This window comes from Haliotis asinina, chromosome 1 (genome assembly GCF_037392515.1).
Source record: "Haliotis asinina isolate JCU_RB_2024 chromosome 1, JCU_Hal_asi_v2, whole genome shotgun sequence".
Classification (NCBI taxonomy): Eukaryota; Metazoa; Mollusca; class Gastropoda; order Lepetellida; family Haliotidae; genus Haliotis; species Haliotis asinina.
This window is the reverse complement of record NC_090280.1, coordinates 97,156,834-97,180,365: the sequence shown is the minus strand read 5'-3', so window position 1 is coordinate 97,180,365 and position 23,532 is coordinate 97,156,834. Positions and strand designations below refer to the sequence as shown.

General features: G+C 37.8%; 1 protein-coding gene across 1 annotated transcript; it reads left to right on the top strand.

The window, feature by feature from the left end:
* The first annotated feature begins 183 nt into the window (after positions 1-183).
* LOC137256117 (rab5 GDP/GTP exchange factor-like) lies at positions 184-23,158 on the top strand. The gene is made up of 7 exons (XM_067793824.1): positions 184-298; positions 8,205-8,426; positions 13,687-13,799; positions 14,399-14,659; positions 15,189-15,416; positions 17,893-18,149; positions 18,561-23,158. The coding sequence occupies exons 2-7, from the start codon at positions 8,239-8,241 to the stop codon at positions 19,068-19,070; spliced, it is 1,557 nt and encodes a 518-aa protein (XP_067649925.1). The 5' UTR covers positions 184-298; positions 8,205-8,238; the 3' UTR covers positions 19,071-23,158.
* Positions 23,159-23,532: the final 374 nt, after the last annotated feature.

The following is a 23,532-nucleotide window of genomic DNA, read 5'->3' as shown; positions in this document are numbered from 1 at the left end:
CCAGTTCACTAACAAAGCTAGAAACATACGCCAGTTTTGTATTATTCTTAACACTATTATGAAAAACGGATATTTTTCGACAATATTTAAAATATTCAACAAATCAATAGTTTTCATCATAATGTTCATGGTATTGCGACAGTTATAAACACCTGATTTACTAGAATGCCACATGACCTAAACGTGCTGGCTTTGTATCCAGGCCATGACCTGTTGTTTGGTGGATCACAAGACATAATGACGAATTTGATCCTTGTTTGGGTATAAGCAATATGTGCTACTGTGCATACAATCATTGGTAAGTATACCATTTTCAGTATCGCTCCAGTCTTGTCTGATATGTTGTCGAACGCTGGAGATGGAATGAAATCCAGTTTTTGGACATTTTGAATTTGGTGTTGTGATGTGAACCTTCTTATCCCGAACCGAGTTTCAGTTTTATAATTCCGTACGTGTCATTATTGACTTAGGATCTACTTAGGACGTTGCCTGTTATCCCTAGTGTTTTCAATTTGATAAATGTTGCAGGTGAATGACCTGTTAAAATCTGAGTAAGACCAAATGCGTCAGAGGTCATGTGTTTTTGACGGTTGGGTGGGGTTTCATAAGACGGGGAGACTTCATCAATGTTCATGTGTCGGTTATTTATCATTGGGAGAACGACTTCACAAAATTTTAGGGTCTGGTATGAATGCTTCTCTTTTGAACCTTCCTTCATCAATTACCACCGTCCCTGGGTTACAAGTTGGCAAATTGATTGTTGAATTACCAGGACCCTTCGAGTCATTGCGGTCTCGTTGAAATAGACCGTCCTTAGTTCTCTCTCACAGTCAACAACAATCTGAGGACATACCATCAGCAGTCATATCAGTGCGACCTTTCATCTTACCCATCAGTGTCACCAATTTGGAAAAATGACAAGGTGACTGAATGTATTTGGTTATATCATCATGTGATTACTTGTAAAATGTTAAGAAACCTAGGAAAAAGTCCATGGTAGCAACACTTCTAAGAAACAAACTTTTGCAGTGACCCACCCTGGAGACAGACAGGGTGACAGCGTTATGTAACACTCAGGCAGTGCGTATCAGGGATCATCTAAAATATCAAGCGTCAGTATCACTGCTGGTCGAGGACTCCAGTGGAATTACAAGAGGTGCAACTCAGGTGACGTTAATGCTGTACTGCACAAAGTATTCGTCCTCCATTTTGGGAACACAGCCTTCAGCCATTTGTCAGTATGCAACACTTCTGAAGTAATTCTCTGGGCTAAAACACAAGCTCATTAATGTCTGAAAGCTTATAAGTTATAGTTACCCCAGATCAGCTCGATGGGATTGCTCTCACAGTGCCTTACTGTTGTACTCAGAAATCTTTGCAGCTTGTTCATTAGTGCTGCCAGATGTTTTCCATGAGCTGGGGCTTTGTTACTGTTCACCTGTAAGGCACGTTACTGGAAATGAGAAAATCTTGCAACTGAACTATCAGGGACACTCTGGTAACTGGCTTCATCTAATATGATAATGCTTGGTTCATCCAAATGTATTAGAAGCTGATGTTCAAACCAGTCCCCAAATACCTGCCTATTAATTTCACAACCCCCTTTCAGTTCCATGCTACAGGTACCAGCATGCAAAGACGTCTACCTTTGCCTGTTGGTAACACTGGCACCTCAGAGCAATCTAAAGGAAGCCGCGTCCAACAGGTTGAGTGATTTTTATTACATCAGGTTTCATCAAGGCAGTTAATTTGAAACTCCAAATTGTGGTACTCTTAGGTTCAACTACTTTACTCTTCTCTTTACAATCATTTATGTTATTTAATTAGTTGAGACTGTATGAGTAATTATAGTCTGTATTTCAAAGTATAGTTTGTACTTGAAATATTTACAAATGTTGTTAAAATGTCAAAATGTCCTCTGGTGAAGTCACCTGTCATTATAGTGTCAAATGCATATTTTCATGTGAGGTTTAATATCCAACTAGATAAAGTCATGCATGTTTCATATATGTGCTTTTATCTTGTGTCAAATTCAGATATTGAAGCCAAAACACATTTTCCAAGCATTTCTGCCATTTCTTCAGATATGCACACAAACCTGTAGTCTGAAGTCATTAGTGGTAAAACCAAGTGAAGATAAACTTAAAAAGTGTGTTGTAGCAAAACATCTGTCATAATTGCCAATGCCATGTACATCGTAAAATATATCAAGTCATGCTTCTGTTAATTACCATTGACTTCTATGTTTGTGTAAATTGTTGACAAGGGGGTTGTAGCATATAGCATTCATGTAGCCATAAATGAATATGTAAACAGTTGAAAGGTGAAAGATTTTGTGCATGCATAAATGTAAAATGAGATGTATTATCTGTTGTGTGTATTTTAATGCTGAAACCATGACAACTGAAGAAATCACTTGTTATCTCGCCCATCACAGTGATTTTTATCACAGTGCAGTTCTGCTGGTCATGCTTCTGTATTTGCTTGAGCATATTGAGGACATGTTCAGCAGTGAGTGACTGAGCTTGGTTTTACGCAACAGTCGGCAATATTCCAGCTATGGCGGTGGTCTGTAAATGATCGAGTCTGGACCAGGTAATCCAGCGATCAAGAGCATGAGCATTGATCTGTACAATGTGGGATAGGATGACATATGTGAAGTCACCGAGTCTGATCACCCGATTCCATTATCTCTGAATTGAGGAAAGAAAGTATTTGCCAAAGTCCTAATGTTGATAATATTTTCCCAGTGTGTATACCATGGCTGCTTGGTTCAGTCTCAAATACAAATCAAATTTGTAAACTATAGATTGTGTTAGTATGGCTAATGAGTGATAGTATCATATATTCAAGGATTAATGGATTAAGGTCACATTATGTTTTCCTTCTGCCCATCCCTTTCGGCAATACTAGTGCCCTTAATGAAGCAAGTGTAGATTTCCTCAGGTTCTGAATTTCCCATCTCACTTCGGCTTCTTTTCAGTCCTAAAGGAATTGTTCATTACTGTTAAAGTTATATATATTCAGGAGATAAGCTTTAGTCTAAACTGTAAGTTGGAGAGCTGGACATCCTGAACACTAACATGATTTCAAGAATTGTTCAACTTCACAGACCCATAAACTATCACAAACTGTTTACACACATTGGCATTAAATTTTAAAAATGCCCATATCCATCTTAAGCTGTGAGACTGAGTGCTACAGATAACCTGCTTTAAGGGGTACCAAAGTAGCTTTCATGTTAGTTTAGTTGGTCAAATCTATTACATTTTTCATCAAATGTATCATGGTGTATATGGATTTTATGATTTTAGTAGTTCCAAATGGGCACATTGAAAATATCTCATCTGTAGCCTTTCAGTATTTTCTGTGACATGGTACACAAGTTCAGTGCTCTTTTGAACCCTGATGTGTAAATGAAATTATTACATTTGTACAATCCAATCCTAAATGGCATGGGAATCTGTACCATGTAACAGAGTATGCTCACATCACCTAATTTTCCGGCCTAACCCTCGCCCACATCACTTACTATCACCTATATTTTTAGAATTTCTGCCAAAGCCTGCATGGATGTTTAGATTTTAGAAAGTCTCTTTTTTTTATATACCTAATGCCTTACAAATTAGTACAATGTTTTTATAACACATGTTTAGACTATGTCATTTATTAATGTGGACATCGTTGTATTGTATATTTTAGGCTCATGTTCATAGTTTTATAGTCTCTCATAATCCCATAAGGGATGGCTCATCACGTTTTTATCATCTGATTTGTATACATATTTTAACTTGTATGAGAGAGACTAAAATAAAAAATCTGTCTGTCTGTCTGTCTGTCTGTCTGTCTGTCTGCCTAATGAGCAGAGAGCCCAAAACACCTAATATGCAGGACACCCATGGTACACAAATTCAGTGCTATTTTGATCCCTCATGTGTAAATAAAATTATTACAACCCAATCCTAATTTGAATGGGAATAGTCATGCTCCAATACAACACAGACAAAGAACTATTTAAGAAATCACATATGGTTTGACTAATTCTGGGCAGTATTGAATTTTAGTAAGCTCTGTCAGCTATAATAATACATTTGGATGTTTGAAATGAAATAGCATATTGATTATTGTAACATAAAAGGCATACAAATGATATGTGATATTGAACTTGGATAGTGATATGGATGTATGATATTTTGCACTAATAGTTTTGTTTATAATGAGAAAAATGAAAATGATACGTATTGGAACATTATCGTTTGCTGTACAGTTTTGATGGGGATGTATATACTGCTCAGCTTCCCAAGGCAAGGGAGTCAGCTGACTATCACAATCTCTTTGGTCCGAGTCCCTCCAAACTATACCACCACCATCAGTTTTCAGCCTTGCAGAACTAGGCTTGTCAGTCTGAGTTATCTTTTTACTATCAAGACTTTGCAAAATTAAATAGAAACTGACATCCTGTTTGCTATCAGTTCTGGTCAGTGAGTGAGTATGTTTAGTTTTACAATGCTTTTTAGCTATTTTCCAGCAAGATCATGGTAGAGGCATCAGAAATCTGCTTCACATATTAACGAAACCTGGGTCTTACGTGTGATGAGCGTTTGTGCTGCATTTTTGTTAGAGTAGAAACTGTGTTACAGTTCTAAGAGGGTATAGTTTGCTCTTCAGTTTTGTGTAGGCATAGAGATTGATTTGAATTATGTATTCTTTCCCCTCATCTGTTTCTCTGTCATACAAGCACAAGCTGTTTATTAAGTGTACTTACCTCTATGGTTGGTGATTTTAATATAGAAAGAAAAAAACTAACAACCGACGCTGCAAACACTCGTGTTTCAGCTCCATTGAATCATTAATATATATGGAAGCTGATTACTTGATGTGACATGGTAATGGTAATTAGATATTAGACCACTAGTGCAGTACCTGAAGATGCACTGGTTCCACCCATGTGTCTATCAGCTACCATGGTTACTGTTGTCAGGGGCCATACTATTTGATGATGCCCTGGTTCTACCCATCTGTCCATCAGCTACCATGGTTACTGTTGTCATGGGCCACACTATTTGATGATGCACTGGTTCCACCCATCTGTCCATCAGCTACCATGGTTACTGTTGACAGGGGCCACACTATTTGATGATGCACTGGTTCCACCCATCTGTCCATCAGCTACCATGGTTACTGTTGTCAGGGGCCATACTCTCCATCCATAGTTACTGTGTTCATGGAGCCAGGTTGTCCAGTAATGTTTTTTTCACCCTCTCATTGCCTTTGTGTCTGTATTCATGGGTCCATGCTGTGGTGATTCAGTCAGCTAGTGATTCAGAAGTTAGATCATTCTGTATGAATACCAGCTGCTGCCTACTTCTCGTGTTAAACAGTCAAGTTATTTATGCATCTTGTGTCAGCTTTGTCATCAGCTTTGCAGTGTTTATATTAGCTCCACAAAATTCTTTGTCTCATTATGGGATTCAACTTCGAAACCTTAAGTCCAAGACAAACGGTGAGATGCATGAAGTGTCTTATGTCTTAGTTACAAGTTTGCCTCTGGACAATCTTGAATTCATGATGTACAAACACACTGATTATATGATTAATTTTTTCTTTAAGTATTAACAACTGACATTGTTTCAGCTTGCAACAATTAACAGTAGCTTGGATGCATTACATCTTCAGTTTGCAAGTTGATTGTTAAATGTTTTTTGTTATGCACATGTTCAGGGCTCAAAATGATGTTTGGAGTATTTGATTATGAATATTTATTCACAATTGTCTTAGTTAATTATTATATATTGATGGCTTTGGGCATTTCAGTTACTTTTTTCCCCTTGAATCTTGTCCAGTCAGTGTTTTAAACTATTGAGAACTGTATTTAATTCTGTGTCTGATTTTTTCATATTTGTGTTTGTTTATGTGCAGCTCCAAGTGTAACATGTTGTATTAAATGTCTGAATAACAATTAGCCAGACATGTTGCACTTAATGTGTATTAGTGTCATCTCCTGTTTCTTTAAATTTATCCTGCTTATTGACACATGTGTTGTTTGCCGGCAGGACACAATTAATTAGGTAATTGAGTATGTTGATGATTAATTAGGTAATTGAGTATGTTGATGATTGATTAGGTAATTGAGTAAGTTGATGATTAATTAGGTAATTGAGTATGTTGAAAATGAAATCTGCATTAGTTAAGTGAGTATTTTGAACATTAATAAGGTAACTCAATATTTAGTATGTCTGGAGTTTTGTGTGTTAAAAGCTCATGGCAAATTAGTCAGCATCGTTAGTCATTCATTAATGTGTGAAGTATATCAAGTCCGGTCACTTCCTTGGAGGCCATGGTTTTGAAGAGTTCTGTGTCATCTTGTTAAAACATTTTGTACACTCAGCAGCAGACACTCTGACGTGAGCCATTATCACAGGCAGTCTTGGACTAACAACTGGTCTCTGAAATGAACATATTTTACTGAAAAAAGTTCATAGTGGACAAAAATAATGTAATGAAATGGAGCCCGGAGACTTTCTTCATTTTCAGAAGGGCCTCTAGAATGGCCACATTTTGTAGACTTGCATGGACTTGATTCAGGGTCTGTATGACAGACTTATAAAGGCAGTCTTTAAATATTTAAATTTGTCTACATCCTTCCATAGCATTCGGAGACTAGGAATGTTGATAGGTACATGTGATTTACCAGTAGGCAGCTAGTCAAATGCATAGTCTCTGGATAAATATGTATTTAGTTGGTGTCCTCTCATTCTGCCTACATTTCATTCTGCCTACATCTGAAAACAACAAAAGTCGTGGTTTGTTGGTCACAACTGTGTAGGCAGAATGAGAAAGTGATAGATACTGCTTGACCCTACCTCTTCACAAGAAAGAGTGGAACAATCTGACTTTTGGTGTCTTTACTTACTTACTGTTTTCTTCTTGTTACCTATCAATTAAAATCATTGAATAGACTGGTTTCTTCCTGATCCCCCTCCCTTTCTCCCTTTGTACTTCTGGTTAATTAGTTATCTCTTTTAAGTATCTTAAATAGATTCTTCAGAAAAATAATGATGAAACTGACTTCTCTCTAATCCACCTTTAATCCCTTTCTTGAAACCCAGTGACAGGCAAACATGAGAAAAATGTGTTATATCTGTTATACAAATGTCTCTACATCATATTTATCATGTTATCTACTATACATAAAATATGAATACAATCAGTATTGCGTTATGTTATTCTCATGGTCAATGCCATTTCTAAATTAGGGGTGGCCTGATTTTTCTCATTCTGCCTATATTTTTATTATGTCTGTAGGTAGAATGAGATGCAGGCAGAATGAGAGTAAACCATCTAGTTAATGAAAATAACTCCATTCAAAATGAAAAGGAGGCCCAGTCTTTTTAGAGATTCTTGAACCTGAGGAAAAGTCTTGCTTCACTTCTGTTCCAGTCATCGAGGGTTCTCTGGAGATTTTGTTCAAACATAGCCATAAAATGGATTATTGACTATTGCTTAGCTCCTGAAGCATTTTTGATAGGAACAAACAGCATAATGTAGAATGATGATTGACTTCATGTGAGATGGGACATAGAACCTGTCGAACTCAGGATAGCTTCATGTAGAACTGTAGCCTTACAATAACACCTGGTCTGGAAAAGAAAATTGCTCACCTGGTCTGGAAAAAAAAATTGCTCATGGACGCTTGACAGCCAGCCATTAGTGACTGTCGTATCAAGAGGCAATATATCTCCAGATCCTACATGTCGTTTTGATGATGATTATGGGAATACTGTTTTGCTTTCATGTTCTTCATCTAGTGTATCAGTGTTCCCACATCAAACTCATTCTCTCACTCTCACTCTCACTCTCACTCTCACTCTCACTCTCACTCTCACTCTCACTCTCACTGAGGTTGGGTTATGTGTACAACTCCAAGCATGGCTGTAGCCCACCTACCACAGTAAGGAGCTGTAATAGTGAGAGAGAGCTCTGGAACTGGGCTCTCAATGGTAGGAGCTTCATGTATTGAATTTCTAGTGAAAAGTATTTTGAGTTGGGCCTGACAAGGTGTTACACTTTTATTCTGTGTGTAGATCTGCACTGACTTCATTCTCTTAAGTAAGGTAACAGAAAATAGCAAATACTGGATTTGAAATATTTTATCATATATACCTCAGTTGCTTCCTTTAATGTTGTTTTAATTTGTCTTTCAGATCCATAGCTTTGTACTAGGCCCAAGCTCACAAGATGAGTAAGGAAAAGAAAACGTCCAAGAAACTTCACTTGGAGTCAGCAGACTTGCTGTGTAAAAATGGCTGTGGTTTCTATGGTAACCCAGCATGGCAGGGTTTTTGTTCCAAGTGCTATCGTGAGGTCTATCAGCCAGCAAAACAAGCACAGCAACAACATGATGCCATGCGGGAAGCATCCAAAAGGTTAGACAAAATACATTCTTCATTAGATTTGAAGTCTGTTCCATGTCACATGTAGTGTTTCCTCCAGACCACAAAAAGTGCTGGGTGAAGTTTCTACAGAAAAGGGCACCCTAGTTTGAAAAGGGCACAAACCACAATAAAAACCAAAACAAAATGATCAGATTGAGCCTCATGTATTATTAACCTACAGTCTACTTTGCATTTTTCTCAGGAATCTTTTCACAACAGCTTCCAAGTCAGTGTCATTGTGGCTGTCAGTGTTTAGGCTGATCATAAGATGCTTGTTACAGTTGCTGACTTTCAGTCTGTTCCTGTGCTCCGTCACAACTAGCAAGTACTGGGCAGGGCACAGTAAAAAGGGGCAGGGTGCCAGAAGAAAAGGCAAAATCTGTTTTTTTTAAAAGTTATTTGCTTTAATGTTAATGTGAACATTGGCAAATAAGCTATAAATTTTTCACTTGGAATATTTTTGGACATTCAGAAACCCTCTTATTCATGATCAAAACTAACCATGTTACCATAAGGCCTGGCTATCAATACAGATAACAGAAATCTATAATCATTAAGTATTGATTGATCATCGGTAAATAGCAATAGTGAGTGAGTTAAATTTTACGCCACACCCAGCAACATTACAGCTATATGGCGGCAGTCTGTAGATAGTCGAGTATGGATCAGACAGTCCAGTGATCAACAACATGAGGATCAATATGCGCAGTTTGGAGCCGATGACACGATTCATCAGTGAGTCTGACCACCCGATCCCATTAGTTGCCTCTTACGACAAGCATAGTCATCTTTTATGGCAAGCATGGGTTGCTGAAGGCCTATTCTACCCCGGGACCTTCATGGGTTGGTAAATAGCAATATCAGACGAGATAAAAATGCAAAAAAAAGTAATCAACAGATTTCAGTGTTTCATCTGACTAGTTGCTTTTTATATTTTCCCTCCAAGAATACCAGCAAATACAACTGTGCAGTCATCAAAATCAGGTGTTTAATAAATTATATTGATAACAACAGATTCTGCTTTCTTTGTTCAAATTTGGTGGAGGAACTTTGAAGATATCTTATTCTGTTTATTGCCAATGTAATGACTAACAACCAAGTTTGAAAATGAAATGCTGATGGATTAAGTCTGATTTATTCACACCTCATCTTTATCATGCCATTTTAAGCTACCACATGCATGACAAGTAAACAAAACTGGTCATGTTTTATACGTATCCCTTCTCTCTTTCTCTCTCTCTCTCTCTCTCTCTCACACACACACACACACACACACACACAGATAGAGAGTCTTAACCCCCACATTAAGTGTATATGGCTTTTGTCAAAGGTGACATATTAATGGCTCAGATTAATGCCCCATGATCCACCATAAATTAATGTGCCTGGGGGTATGACCTCTGACCCTTAACATTTTGCCAAGTGATTCAAAAAGCCACGCCAGAAAAACGCTCCTTGTTTTATTCCAAGAATGGGTTTGTTCTGCTTGTGTTTCATTAGTGTTTCAAGAACCTTATAAAAAATTGTACTGTAGAATTAGTATTTACAAGATTCTGATTCAGAAAAAAGTGCATCTGTCTGTTTATTGATGGTGGTTCATATTGCCATATTGTAGAAATGTGTTTGTCACTCTCCTACGTATGTTCATTGAGGGAGATACGCTTCACTTCCTCGTTAGTGGTTAGGCAGGATTATGATAATATGCTGCATGTCAGCTTGCTAAGTGCATAGTTAGTGAACAGCTTCCAAGCTTTCATGACAGGAGTTATGAGATTCAAGCTGCAGTTGTTTCTGAACAGGTAATGTATTTGTTAATGGTCATACAAGCGTCAAGTCTTTCAACAGCAATTAGAAGTGATACACGGAAGGGAGAGAGTTTATTGTCAAAATCTGAATTATGTCTGGTTCATTGTTTCATTGCATAATCTAATTTTGTCAGGTGTAGGGCTGGCTATTGATGTAGACTGATAATCAATAACTAATATTGATTATCAATCTCTGTTATCTTCATGAGTGCTCAACCTGTACCTTATGAATTATACAAATGATAACTACTATTGATCAGTTATCAATAAATAGTGAAAGAATAACTTTGAAAAGTGTGATTGGTGGCATAATTTTGCATGTATTGTTAAGAAATCATCAGCAGATCAGAAACAGATCATATGTAAAGACATAGCTCTCTGTATTGTGTGAATAAGTTCACGATACAAATGTATTTCATTACACTAGTTGATGCGCAATATTATCAGTGACGTCATTATCCATGCAGGGGGATATAGTCGTCGCCTCGTCTGTCCGTCCGTAATCATTTTGTTTCCGGAGCATAACTCAGAAACTGTTCATTATTTTTAGACTAAACTTGAGAGATATAGTAATCTCAGCCTATGGTTGTGCCTTTTGCTATTTACAGATTTCTGGCATTTATATTTTTTGGGGTGGGCTTCGTTTCCGGAGCAGAACTTAAAAAACGTTCAATATTTTTCTGCAAAACTTGGTAGATATATCAATCAGAACCTAAAGTGGTGCCTTTTGCTAGATACAGGTTTTTGTGATTTATTATTTTCTCGGTTTCCATGGAAACGTTTCGGACATAGTCTCAAAAGTGAGAGGTGTGTTTCGTTTCTGGAGCAGAGCTCAAAAACCGTGCAATATTTTTCTGCAAAACTTGGTAGATATATCAGTCAGACCCCAAAGTGGTGCCCTTTGGTATTTACAGGTTTTGTGATTTATTATTTTCTCAGTTTCCGTGGAAATGTTTTGGGCTTATTCTCAAAATTTAGGGATGGGCTTCGTTTCCAGAGCAGAACTCAAAAACCATTCAATGTTTTTCTGCAAAACTTGGTAGATATATCAGTCTGAACCTATAGTGGTGCCTTTTGGTATTTACAGGTTTTTGTGATTTATTATTTTTGGGGTTTCCATGGAAATGTTTTAGACATTGTCTCAAATATGAGAGGTGTGTTTCGTTTCCTGAGCAGAGCTCAAAAACCGTGCAATATTTTTCTGCAAAACTTGGTAGATATATCAGTCAGAACCTAAAGTGTGATTTGCTCGCTTTCTCGGTTTCCATGGAAGCGTTTTGTACTTACTCTCAAGAGTGAGAGGTGTGTTTAGTTTTTGCTAGCACAACTCTAAAACTTCTTAATATCTGTCAGTAAAACTTGATAGATATGTGTGGCAGACCCCAAAGTGGTGCCTTTTGCTATTTACATGTTTTTCTGATTTATTATTTTCTCCGTTTCTATGGAAACGTTTCGGACTTAGTCTCAAAATCGAGGGATGGGCTTCGTTTCTGGAGCAGAACTCAAAAACAGTTCAGTATTTTTCTGCAAAACTTGGTAGATATATCAATCGGAACCTAAAGTGGTGCCTTTTGCTACTTACAGGTTTTTGTGATTTATTATTTTATCGGTTTCCATGGAAACGTTTCAGACTTGCTCTCAAAAGTGATAGGTGTGTTTCGTTTCCGGAGTAGAACTCAAAAACTTCTCAATATCTGTCAGTAAAGCTTGGTAGATATGTGTGGCAGACCCCAAAGTGGTGCCTTTTGCTATTAACAGGTTTTTATGATGTATTATTTTCTTGGTTCCATGAACGCTTTGCTGACTTCGTTTCCGGAGCACAACTCAAAAAACATTTCATATCTTTCAAAAGATCTTGGCAGATATACGAGACAGATCTTGAAATGGTGACTTTTTCTGATTACAGATATATGGCATTTATATTTTTCATGAATTCCATGGAAACAATTCAGACTTGGCCTGAAAACACAATAAGTAACTGTCGGATGATTTGTCCTTTCAAATATGTGGGGGCCAGGGGGATATGTCATCTTCTGATGACTCTTGTTCATTCATTCAGTAAATCAATCATTCATGATTCTTTACATCAACAATATTTCTGATTGTCAACCTTTTATAAGATGAATGAGAGCAAGAGTGTGACATGTTATGATATAAGAAAAACAAATATAATAAGATACCCAAAGTGAAACCCAGGCATACACACAATGCAATAATCTTGAACATGACATTTCCCTTATCACATCCCAGTTATGCTGACAGCATCAACATCAATTTATGTTTTATAATTGACAATGCTGGTACATATTTGTACCTCACATCTCCGAAAGGGAGCCATGTGGTGATATTATTGATAGATGTAACAGCTTTGTAACAGACACAATGACATATCGACAATACACTATGTGTCAACTGCACAGTTTACATCCTGTAGAGGAAGAAATTAAAATGGACTGTATATTTGTGTGGAGGAACATCATTTAGCCTGTGTAATGATGAAGGTCAGAGACTCTTAATTGCAGCCAGTGTCCATCATTGAAACAATAACTTGAAGTTGGTCATGTGATGCAGATGCAAGAATATGCCACTCACAAAAGTGTATAGACCTCCCCTTCTTTCATATTAATCTGCCATGCACATATGAAAGAATTGGATGGCCCTTGACTATATTTGAGTGGTGTATAAATGTTTAATGGTTATAGTTTGTGTAAGTAGATTACACTTTGATGTTACTTCAATCTTGACCAGTTTCGTCAGTGTCATGGTATATGCAGGAAATGGGACAAAGGTTAGTCACTGGTTTGGATGGAATTTAAGATTAATTGTTGACATGATGAACATGGTTTAGCAAATACTAATCTACCTCGACAAATTCGAAGAAATGTTCTTTCATAACTTGTAATATTTGATATTTAATATATATATTTTTTGTTCATTTGGTTTGTCTAGTCCAGTATCAGTAATGAATTTTGTGAACTGTTTAATACTATTGTTTGAACAATGTTGGAATAGTAATTTGGTCTGTACAAGATTGAAAAAAACTGTGCTTTTCCCGTCAGATCAAGGGTTAAGTGTCTTAATTGTTTATCATAGTACATATATTTGTAGGACCCTGTGTTGAACGTTTTATTTCTCCAGTAGCTGTAGACATTGTACCTGTAACAGGAAAGGGTAGAACAAAGAGTCAGCTGGTGTTACCCTCAATTACTGCAGTTGCCGTTACAAAATTAAAAAATCAGCTTGCATCTCATGTTATATTAAGTTCTCTTAATTTAACATATATGTGACAGGAAAGAAAATACTTTTGAAAATAGTCTTCATTTCAGGAATGTTTTACTCAACAAAATTTAGGTATTATGTTTATTATAAAAGCGTTTTCTGTATCTAGTGATTAGACAGGTAGAGGTAATTTTATTGTTTTCAGTACAATTACTCGTCTCTTTCAGAACGGGGGACACGCCTCCGCCTTCCTTCTCCAAGTTCGCGGAGAAGAAAACGCAACAGATCAACAAGCGCAGTCACACTATGAAGTCTATTTTCAAACGCACACCAGTGAAAGGTATGCACATACAACAAAGAATGTTTTGATGATCTGAAAACTAGTTGCAACATATTTGTGTCTGTGAATTATGGCATCACTCCTTGATTAATGTGTTAGCTTGTCTTTCTGAAAGCTGGGTTCAAGCATGCACACTTCCTGACATGTGACAGGTTTTATGTAGTTCCGTTCTATGCAAAAAAAAACAAACCCAGAATTTGTCATCCATAAGTGTGTATGCTTCAATTTTGCATCTCACTTACTCAGTGAAATGGATGTTTTTACAGAAAGATCAGATGCATTTAATTAAGAACAAGATTTATTAAGTTAAAATTAATGAATAGTATTCATGTTATCTCAATGATCCATAACTTAAGACAACGTACAAATGAAGTTATTTGTTACTGGATTGATCTCAGTGTCCTTCATATGTCTACCTTGAACAGAGTTGTCTCCACCTTTTTGTACAAATGACAGCTGCAATGTGGATGTTAAATTTCAAAATCTGTTTTATTCAAAGAATATGGTATTTTTTTATTTGTCCTGCCACGTTAAGAAGAACACTGTTATGGTTGGTAATTTGCATATGCATGGGTTCAAGTTTTGTTTTTCTTGTCTAGACACATCAGCAGACCAACATAGCCACACCCAGAAAGAGACGCGGAGGTCCAGCATTGAGAGTCAGAAAGTTGGGGGAGAGTTTGCGGAGTTTCTCAAGACCCTTCGTAAGCCTGCCGCACTTGACATCTCAAAGCAGGTCCGCAGTTTTATTGAGCGCATCCAGCAGAGCGGGGAGCAGCCGATAGACGATCTGTCTGAGACAGTCCAAGACTTCTACCAGAGTCTCTCAGACAGGCTCAACTCTCACACTGTGTTCAAAGGTGAGAGTTTTGGTGTTTTTGTGTGTGTGGTCTCACAGATAAGCAGTGGTCTCAGTATAGTCTCACAGGTAGGCAGGTGTCTCAGTATGGTGCCATATATAGGTGGGTGTCTCAGTGGCTTTCTGTCTGGTCTCACAAAGAGGGTGTGGCAAGTATCTGTGGTCTCATTGGTAGGTTGCTGACAGGCTGTGCTGCCTCACAGGATAGGCAAAGTGATTTTCTGAGTAGAATATTGTAGTGATAATGTTTGTTTATTGTTGTACATCTTTGTTAGAAAAGGGCAAATGTTTTATTCCTATGTCATCTCTGTATTAGAAAGTTTATACATTGATAGTACATAATATTCTCCTTAACTGAATATACTCCAATATTGTAAACTTCATATCGATCTTGAAGAATTCAAGGATCTCTCAATAAAATCAACAGCAACCTACATACACCATAGAACAGAACTGAAGTATTTTTAAATGCTTATGATAATATTACAATAGGGCTTGACAGTGTAAATGATCTTATCGCCATGTTGCAGGGTTGAACCAGGACGTGATAGAGAAGATCCTGGATTTTACTGAGCGCTATGTCCTGGTACGCCTGTATCGCATAGTGTTCTGTCCGCCCTCCACCACAGATGAGGAGAAGGATCTGCTGGTACAGAACCGAATCCGGAGCCTTCATTGGATCACAGCCCAGCAGCTGGATACCCTCATCAATGAACACGATCCTCAGATCAGACAGCTAATTGATCAAGCCATTACATGTAAGCTGTCATGCTTTTAGACTTCAACTTCAGTCAGAATGTCAGGGTTTAAAACCCATTTTTCAATTAAAATGCAAATGTTAAAGGTTACATACAACCAAAATTCAAACATAATTAAAACACAATTATCACTTATTCATGACATATAGTATACAATGCTGCTTGTGCAAAACAAATAAGCAAAATATTAAGCGTACAATCGCGATTCAAAAGTGCAATATTTTGTACTTGGGCTTACTTCGCTTGAAACAAAGCCCTCGGGAGACCGAACCCAGTCGTAGTGTGTACAGAAAGATGATCTGTTTGATGGGCATTTTAGAAGTATGGTGAGTCACAAGAAAGTAAGATTTCTTATGGATAACAACTTTTTTTATTGTGGCTGATGCGTCGTTTCCGTATGGATTCATATACCGTTGTCAAACAAAATCATATACACGGGAAGAAGTTGTTATCCATAGAGAATGTATATAGAGATGTTGGGTTTTGTAAATATACATGTTCTCTGAATTTGCGATCAATCCATTAAAAAATCATGTCAGTAGAGATGGTGAACTACTGCATGGCTGGAAACTGCCATTCATTCAAGTGCAAAGCAGGACTTGAAACTGACAAAAGTTTGAACCAGTTTCCCTCAGGTCCAGTCATCCGAGAAAAATGGATGTACATGTATTTTGTATGCAACCCACAGACATGAAAACATGTCATGTGTACAAATATCACCCCTGCCTAATTACATAATGTGGCAGAGACAGGACTCAGGTGCTCAAGTCATAAATCAGTTTATTTTGTTCATGGCGTATTTCCTGATAAGTGTTAAGTTCAAATGGCATGTGGTCAGTGATTGAAGCTGTATATTGCATATTGTCCTTAGCAGACAGGCAGGCAGACATATAGGTGTCAATAAACCAGACATTGAGCTTTCTTTGTGACAGAGGCAGCTTACCATAATCAACATGTTTTTCTTATGTAACTAGTAGATTATTTTTTTGTTTGCGTACACAACCAAGATTAGACTACTGCTCACGACCTCATACTCCAAACATGCATTCTGTTTCAATCTCCGCAAACCTATTCACTATGCATGCGTTATGTGCGCAGGACAGCACAGTTGTTGAAAGCACTTTTTCCCCAGCGCTGGGGGAAATTTAGTGAATCATTTCACGGGTTTTTTATTCATTGCGGGTTTTTTTTCAACTTTATAGATTGAATTGGCATTTTTGATGATTTGTTTCAGTAAGTGCATACGGAAAGGTATCAGAATCTGCAAAGTTGTGTTTTACGTTGCATGTGACCTTTAAGGCAGAATGTCAGTTCCAACAGAATTAAATTGTAGGGGCACAGTGGTTTGTGTCTTGCCGAAACCATGGGTATGATGGGTTCATGCTGAGACCAGGGTATGATGTTCCACAAGGGAACAATGTGTGAACCCCTTTCGGGTGTCCCCAACCCTTATATTGCTGGTATGTAGCAAGAGAATGGTACATAGATTTAATCACTTACATGCCATTTGAACTTAACACCTATCAGGACATACGCCATGAACAAAATAAATTGATTTATGACTTGTGCACCCAAATCTTGTCTCTGTTGCATTATATAATAAGGCAGGTGTGATACTTGTACTCATGACATGTTTTTATGTCTGTGGGTTGCATACAAACTACATCCATTTTTCTCGGATGACTGGATCTGACGGAAACTGGTGCAAACTTTTGTCAGTTTCAAGTCCAGCTTTGTACTTGGACCAATGACATTTTCCAACCATGCAGTAGTTCACCATCTCTACTGACATGATTTTTTAATGGATTGATCGCAAATTCAGTGAATATGTATTTAAAAAACCAACATCTCTATATACATTCTTTATGGATACAACTTCTAGTGTGTATGAATTTGTTTAACAACGGTATATGAATCCATACTGAAATGATGCATCAAGTACAATAAAAGAAGGTGTTACTCATAAAGAATCTTACTTTCTTGTGCCATACTTCTAAAATGCCCATCAAACAGGTCATCTTTCTGTAGACACAATGAGCCCCCAGCATATCAGCCAGTTGGAAGCCGTCGTTACACTTGAGTGCAAATCCACCCTCTATGACTGGGTTCGGTCTCCCGAGGGCTTCGTTTCAAGGAAAAAAAGCCCAAGTACAAAATATTGCACTTTTGAATCGTGATGGTACGCTTATAATTTTGTTTATTTGTTTTTTCACCAGCAACAATGTATATTATATGTCATGAATAAGTGATAATTGTGTTTTAATTATGTTTGATTTTTTGGTTGCATTTGACCTTTAAGTCTGCCCTGCGTATGTGCTCAGAAAGGGAGAGATAACTCTGTAACAAGTAAAAAGCTCTCATGAAAGTTTCACTTGCTGCTGTTGACTGGAGTTCTAATCTGGCCATGTCATCATATGATATATTTTGCTCCGAATTATATCTACTTTAACATAAGGCAGATGTTCTCTCTTTGCAGTTGCCATAGAGATGGATTCGAAGCGTGCGACGCAGGACAAACTAGCCTGTGTGGTCAATTGTAGTAAGAATATCTTTGAGCTTCTCCGTGAGTCGAAGCAAGGTCCAGCAAGTGCTGATGAGTTTCTTCCAGCCCTCATCTACATCGTGCTGAAGGCCAACCCTCCACGACTTCAGTCCAATATTCAATACATCACACGATTTGCTAACCCGAGTCGGCTCATGAGTGGAGAAGCTGGTTACTACTTCACCAACTTGGTGAGTCCCAAGGATATTGACTGTTGCTTAAAGATTCAGAAACATGTTTGAGCAAAGTTCATTACTGGCACCTCTGATATGATAGACTGACGCATTAGTTAGAGGTACATTTCTGCTGTGGCTTACCCTGTGGTTGGGGATTGTGGGTTAGAATCAGTCAGTTAGTCTGTCTTTGTGAATTGGTTGGGGGTAAGTGTTGTTCAGAATATCAAATTCTTGTAGCTGTGATATTGTGGAGTGCACTGCTAAACGAATATACTCATGCACTCTGTGACTATTTAAAGAATTATTTACTATATAGGTGTCGCTATATTGGTGGAATACTGCTGAGCGTGTTAAACAACTGAATAAAGATTCTACTTTTCTGTGCCTTGTCTTAAGTTAATAACTGATTTTGTGTCTTGTTTTCAGTGTTGTGCAGTTGCTTTTATCGAGAGCCTGAATGCCGATTCACTGAGCATCTCCCAGTCCGAGTTTGATCGGTACATGTCCGGTGAGGCCGTGCCGCCATCAGCAGGGAACGAGTATATGTGTGAGGGCCTGCGGATGAGCAAAGAAAACCTGCGTGGCCTTGGGGAACTGCGACAACGGCAAGAGAAGGTGGCAGCGGAGGCGCTGCAGTTGCAGCAAGAAATGATGGAGTTTAAAGAAAACTTTATGAAAGAAATCCAGGACGTTCTTACACGAACCCCTTTGAAACTAAAACCAAGGAAGGTGAAGATTGATCTTGATGCAGAGAGCGAGGAACAAGGAACATTGAATCTACCATCTCCGATCAAGCCATTCACAGCACCAGAACCACGGCAACTTGAATTTACAGAGAACATGGATGCCACGCCATCTCATGTTGCCATGACAAGTGATAGTGACACTCCAAAAGTTGATCTCATGGATGAGCCAATCACAGAGTCTACAACTTAACATTTTCACAAGAAACGTATATGAAAAAGAGATTATTTCATTGGATGGAGAGAGATATTTATTGGGTTCTCCAAATCTGCGATACTGGTGCAATGACTCAAGGTCTTCATTGTGGTTAGTGAGAGTAGAAACTCATAGAGGTCGTCTTTAAATAATCTTTCAGTTGGTCAAATGTTTCAAATGTACAGCTAAGCAGGGTGAGAAAGTTTAGTTGTATGCCACTTTTAGCAATATTGTTGCTGTATCATGGCAGGGGATACAATAATTGGACATCACGCTTTTTACCCAAGTAGGGAATTGAACCTACTGTGAACAGCATGAGCGAACCCTTTATCCACTAGGATCCGTTTGCATCTGAACAAATGTTGTTAATGAATTGTTGGAGATTGTTAAATGAGGGACATTTCCAAAACAGGTGTGTTCAGACAGGCATTTCTGTCTCCATGTGAGTAGCACATCTTCTTCCTAGTAAGACATGCACTAGGGGCTAGCATGAGCTGCCTGAATATGTCGCTGTGTTGCAACTGGAAATGAACTGTCTTTTGGATTATGTCTTAAAATATTTGATAGAATGTCTCACATTATCTCCTGATTAGAGTAGAATCTTGATATGTGGACACTGTTATCCAGAAACCCAACCTTCAATGTGATTACTGAATCTCCTAGACTGGAATCATATAATCTGGACACTATTAATCTAAAATACAACTTTCAATACAACTGCTGAATCCTTACCTGCACACAAAATGGCAGTTGATTGTTGATTCTGACAGGTTCAGTGAGTGTACACCCATGATCCATTGTCACTACTGATCTTTCAGCAGCCCTGCTTATCAAAGAGGCAACCAACAGGATTAAGTGGTCATGCACACGTCACCCTGGCTCATGATATCAGTCACTGGTCTGGTCCAGACATGATCTCTTACAAACCAAAGTCATAAGGCTTTAGTATTGCACAGCCGGGCATTAAGCAGCTAACACACTTAAGGCCTGTTAGCATCCAGATTAAGGTTTCATTAAGGTATAGCATGAAATATCTTTGAAATTCCCATCAGTGGCTCTCGTCGTTTGTGGAACATCTTGATTACTGATGACCAAACCCAGTTGTATTCACTAGGGCAGTGTCAGGATTTCCAGTGTTTCTGTCATAGGTATCTCTCAATTAAAATCAGACGTACTTTTATTTATGTCAATCTGATATGGGGTTTAAATTGAACATTCAGATTGACATTGAACAAAGGTGTTTAAGCACCAACATCAGTATCTCTCTTTCATACAATATTCTACAACATTACAGAAGACAGATTTTTTAATAAATGTTGTATGCTCCAAGCCATTTTGATAAATTTCTGTATAAATGCAGAGACAGGTAATCTGTAATTCGTATTTGCACAGAGGGAATTAATATTGTAAGCTCCATTCATCGTGAACTTTCAGTATTAATGCTTGAGGGACATATAATTCTGATTTGTGAGTGGGTTATCCTTGATAGTATTGTTACCCATACTGTATTTTTGTTGAGAAAATGTAGAAAAAAATATGCAGTGTTTGCTTAGGCATAAGAAATTAGGAGTCATCATCACACCCTTGTGTGAGTCATGGATTACAGTATTTTGGGGAGTCAAATAAGCAGTTTTTCTGCATCCATGCATAAAAATGCATGAGTCATTATGACTCCCATGTTACAAGAGGGAGTCGTGGACATGATTTGGGAGTCAGGTTTTCTACATTTTGGCAAACACTGAATATGTGCTGCACTAATCTCCACTGGAGACATCAAACTTGTTTCCCTGTTCCCTGAGCAATGTTTCCAGAAATCTTTGTGACTATCTCTTAGTAACACATTGCTATGCCCCACTATAAACTCATGGAATAAGACTAATGGAACAATTGAAATGAACTATCCAATCAGCATGCTGGAAAGAAATACAAGGAGCTATACAGGCAGTGAGCACTACTGAAAATAGTGGTGCCTGTATCTGTATATCCATGCTCTTGTATTATGGCAATATGCCTCATTCCTTTGCACGTACCCATGACAACTCAGGAGACCACATTGTGACAAAGCGTTTAAATAATCACCACCTTCTGACTTGACAAAATTCTTGTACCATTCAAACTGTGCGCGATTACGAGAATATTTGCATTTAATGTTTTTCACATATCAATTGTCATCTCCACTCTCATCATGAAGCACTGGGCATTCAGTGCTTCAACAATGAGCACTATGAACACGTGGAAAAATAATTCCATCAAATGTTAGTCTGACTGGTAGTTAAAGATCATGTCCTCAAATTTCTCAAAATGCTGAAGGTAGAGGGGACAACTCAGTTTTGTTGCTTAGAAAGAAATCATTGACTTAATTTAGTAATGTTTTATGTATTTGATGAGCCTTCCAGTTCTATTCTTTATAAATGTTTTTCAGTTTCAAATCATTCTGAGCAGCATGTGAAGTTTCACATGAGCAATGAAGACAGAAAAACTGTTATATTAATGTCAATGTTTAAATAAGTTTTTCATGGCTGCTCTGTACAAGTAGCAGACCTCATTATCACATCTTTGTTATTCAATTGTTCTTTAATAATGTCACCATTTCACAGGCATGCTGTACAAGTGGATGAATTAGCGTGGCCTTGAATAGATGAACTATGTGAGGCTGCAGGTAAAGGCTTCCCAAGTGATGATGTGTTATGAAACTTTACTGGACAAGTACCCGGTTCTCATATATGGAATACTGTATGTGATAACTATTAGGTTATCTATCATGTGACTGAGTGTACAGCCCTGTAAGTGAGTTATTTAGAGTGCTGCTGTTAACGTTGATGTGAGCTGGTGCTGAGATTACGACAGAGGGCTTTCAGTGTAATGATGTTGTGACTGCTGCTCTTCTGTGTCAGTCCAGATTCAGAAAGTGTTGTGCTAAAGTGTATATTATAGGACGTAGTGTAACCTTGGAAGTTGGCCTGTGTCATCAGCACTGATATATATCAGGGCTCTCCTAGCATGATGCAAGTACCGGTAGTTGTAGCAACTTTATAGATGTGAATGGGAGGGACACAACCAGTGATTAACATGTATCAGGATTCGAACCTGGGATGTGTCTTGTAGGACACAGTAACCAGTGGGCTACATTCTGGAAGTCAGGAGTGATCCAGTTAGAGAAATGGTTAAGTTGTCCCAGAACAGGAAACTTGTGTCAGGGTTCAAACTTGGATGGTATGTCTCATGAGAAGGCACAGAACCCAGTAGGCCACTCTGTCTGTGACTGTTCCAGGTGGACGGAACAGAGTTTGTTACCACAAACACATCCTCCTGCCCAGTCATTGGTAGACATGTTAGCAAAAGATGTACACAATCATGAAGAGATGACACTGTTTTATTGATAACTTCTTGTTCATGTATGTCAGGACTGCTTTTGTCCTCATTACATTTGTAGGCACATTTCATGGCCACTTCATGCTTCTGTCAGAGGAATACAAGTTGGAGGCAAGATAGGGCCTTGGAATGTCCTTAATGAAGATAATGTTTAATATATCTGAAAAGGCAACAAGAAGTAGTCCTGAAACATTGTTACAAGTGTTTGTCATTAGAGTGTTTATATTTTTTTACCACCTTACCAATTAGGTTTCCTGAAGTTTAGCCTTTTCTTTTTATTATTTGTGACAACATTCATTGCCAGTATCAATGTTGTCCATTGATTGTCCCCCATCCTGTTTTTAGAATTGACTTTCTCCTTGTGATGGAAGTCTCAAACTGAAAGATGGTAGGGGCTTGAGAATCTGTCGGTTTTAGTGAATGTTTGTTTTCATGGTCATGTGGCTTCCCTCTCATCCAATCAGAAAGTTGTACATTGTAATTTCACACTGATGCTGTATTCCAGTGAAGACGGTTTAGGGGTTCCCTGGTTGTTATTGTGTAGGGGTTGAACTCATTGTATTTTTACCAACAAGTCTTCAGTTGTTTATTTATCCTCATTCTAGACATTGCCATGACAGACAGTGCTGTTGTTTTGTGTAAAGGAACATTTGATACCAACCTTGCAGTCTACCTGTAAGGTATGTAAATTGCCAAATAAAAAATTCACAAGATCATGAGGTTCTGTTTCTGTATCTGTACTTGGTGATCACAATGTAGCAGTTTGATTGTTAAGATATATATGTAACTTCCGACATGGTGGGAATTATATAAAGTATTTATCTAATGCAAGGATGGATATTAATAATTCCTAACTAATGCATGAGCTGCTAATCATTGATAACATTTAATCAGTACATGTGGTGGAATTATTAAAAGTCTTTCTTAAATACTGGGGGTGATATTATTGACAATATTTTGAAATGCATTGACTATGTAACCATTGCATTTGTTTAAATTACTAAATATCTTCAATAACAAATATTGCATGTTGTAATAATTATTAATATGACACTGCTTGGCTGATGGAATTATTAAATATATTACA

Excerpts from the sequence above, each read along its gene's own strand:
- LOC137256117 (XM_067793824.1), top strand. The coding sequence starts at position 8,239 with ATGAGTAAGGAAAAGAAAACGTCCAAGAAACTTCACTTGGAGTCAGCA. Across the intron at positions 15,417-17,892 it reads AATTGATCAAGCCATTACAT|TTGCCATAGAGATGGATTCG; the intron begins GTAAGCTGTCAT and ends CTCTCTTTGCAG. Across the intron at positions 18,150-18,560 it reads GTTACTACTTCACCAACTTG|TGTTGTGCAGTTGCTTTTAT; the intron begins GTGAGTCCCAAG and ends TCTTGTTTTCAG.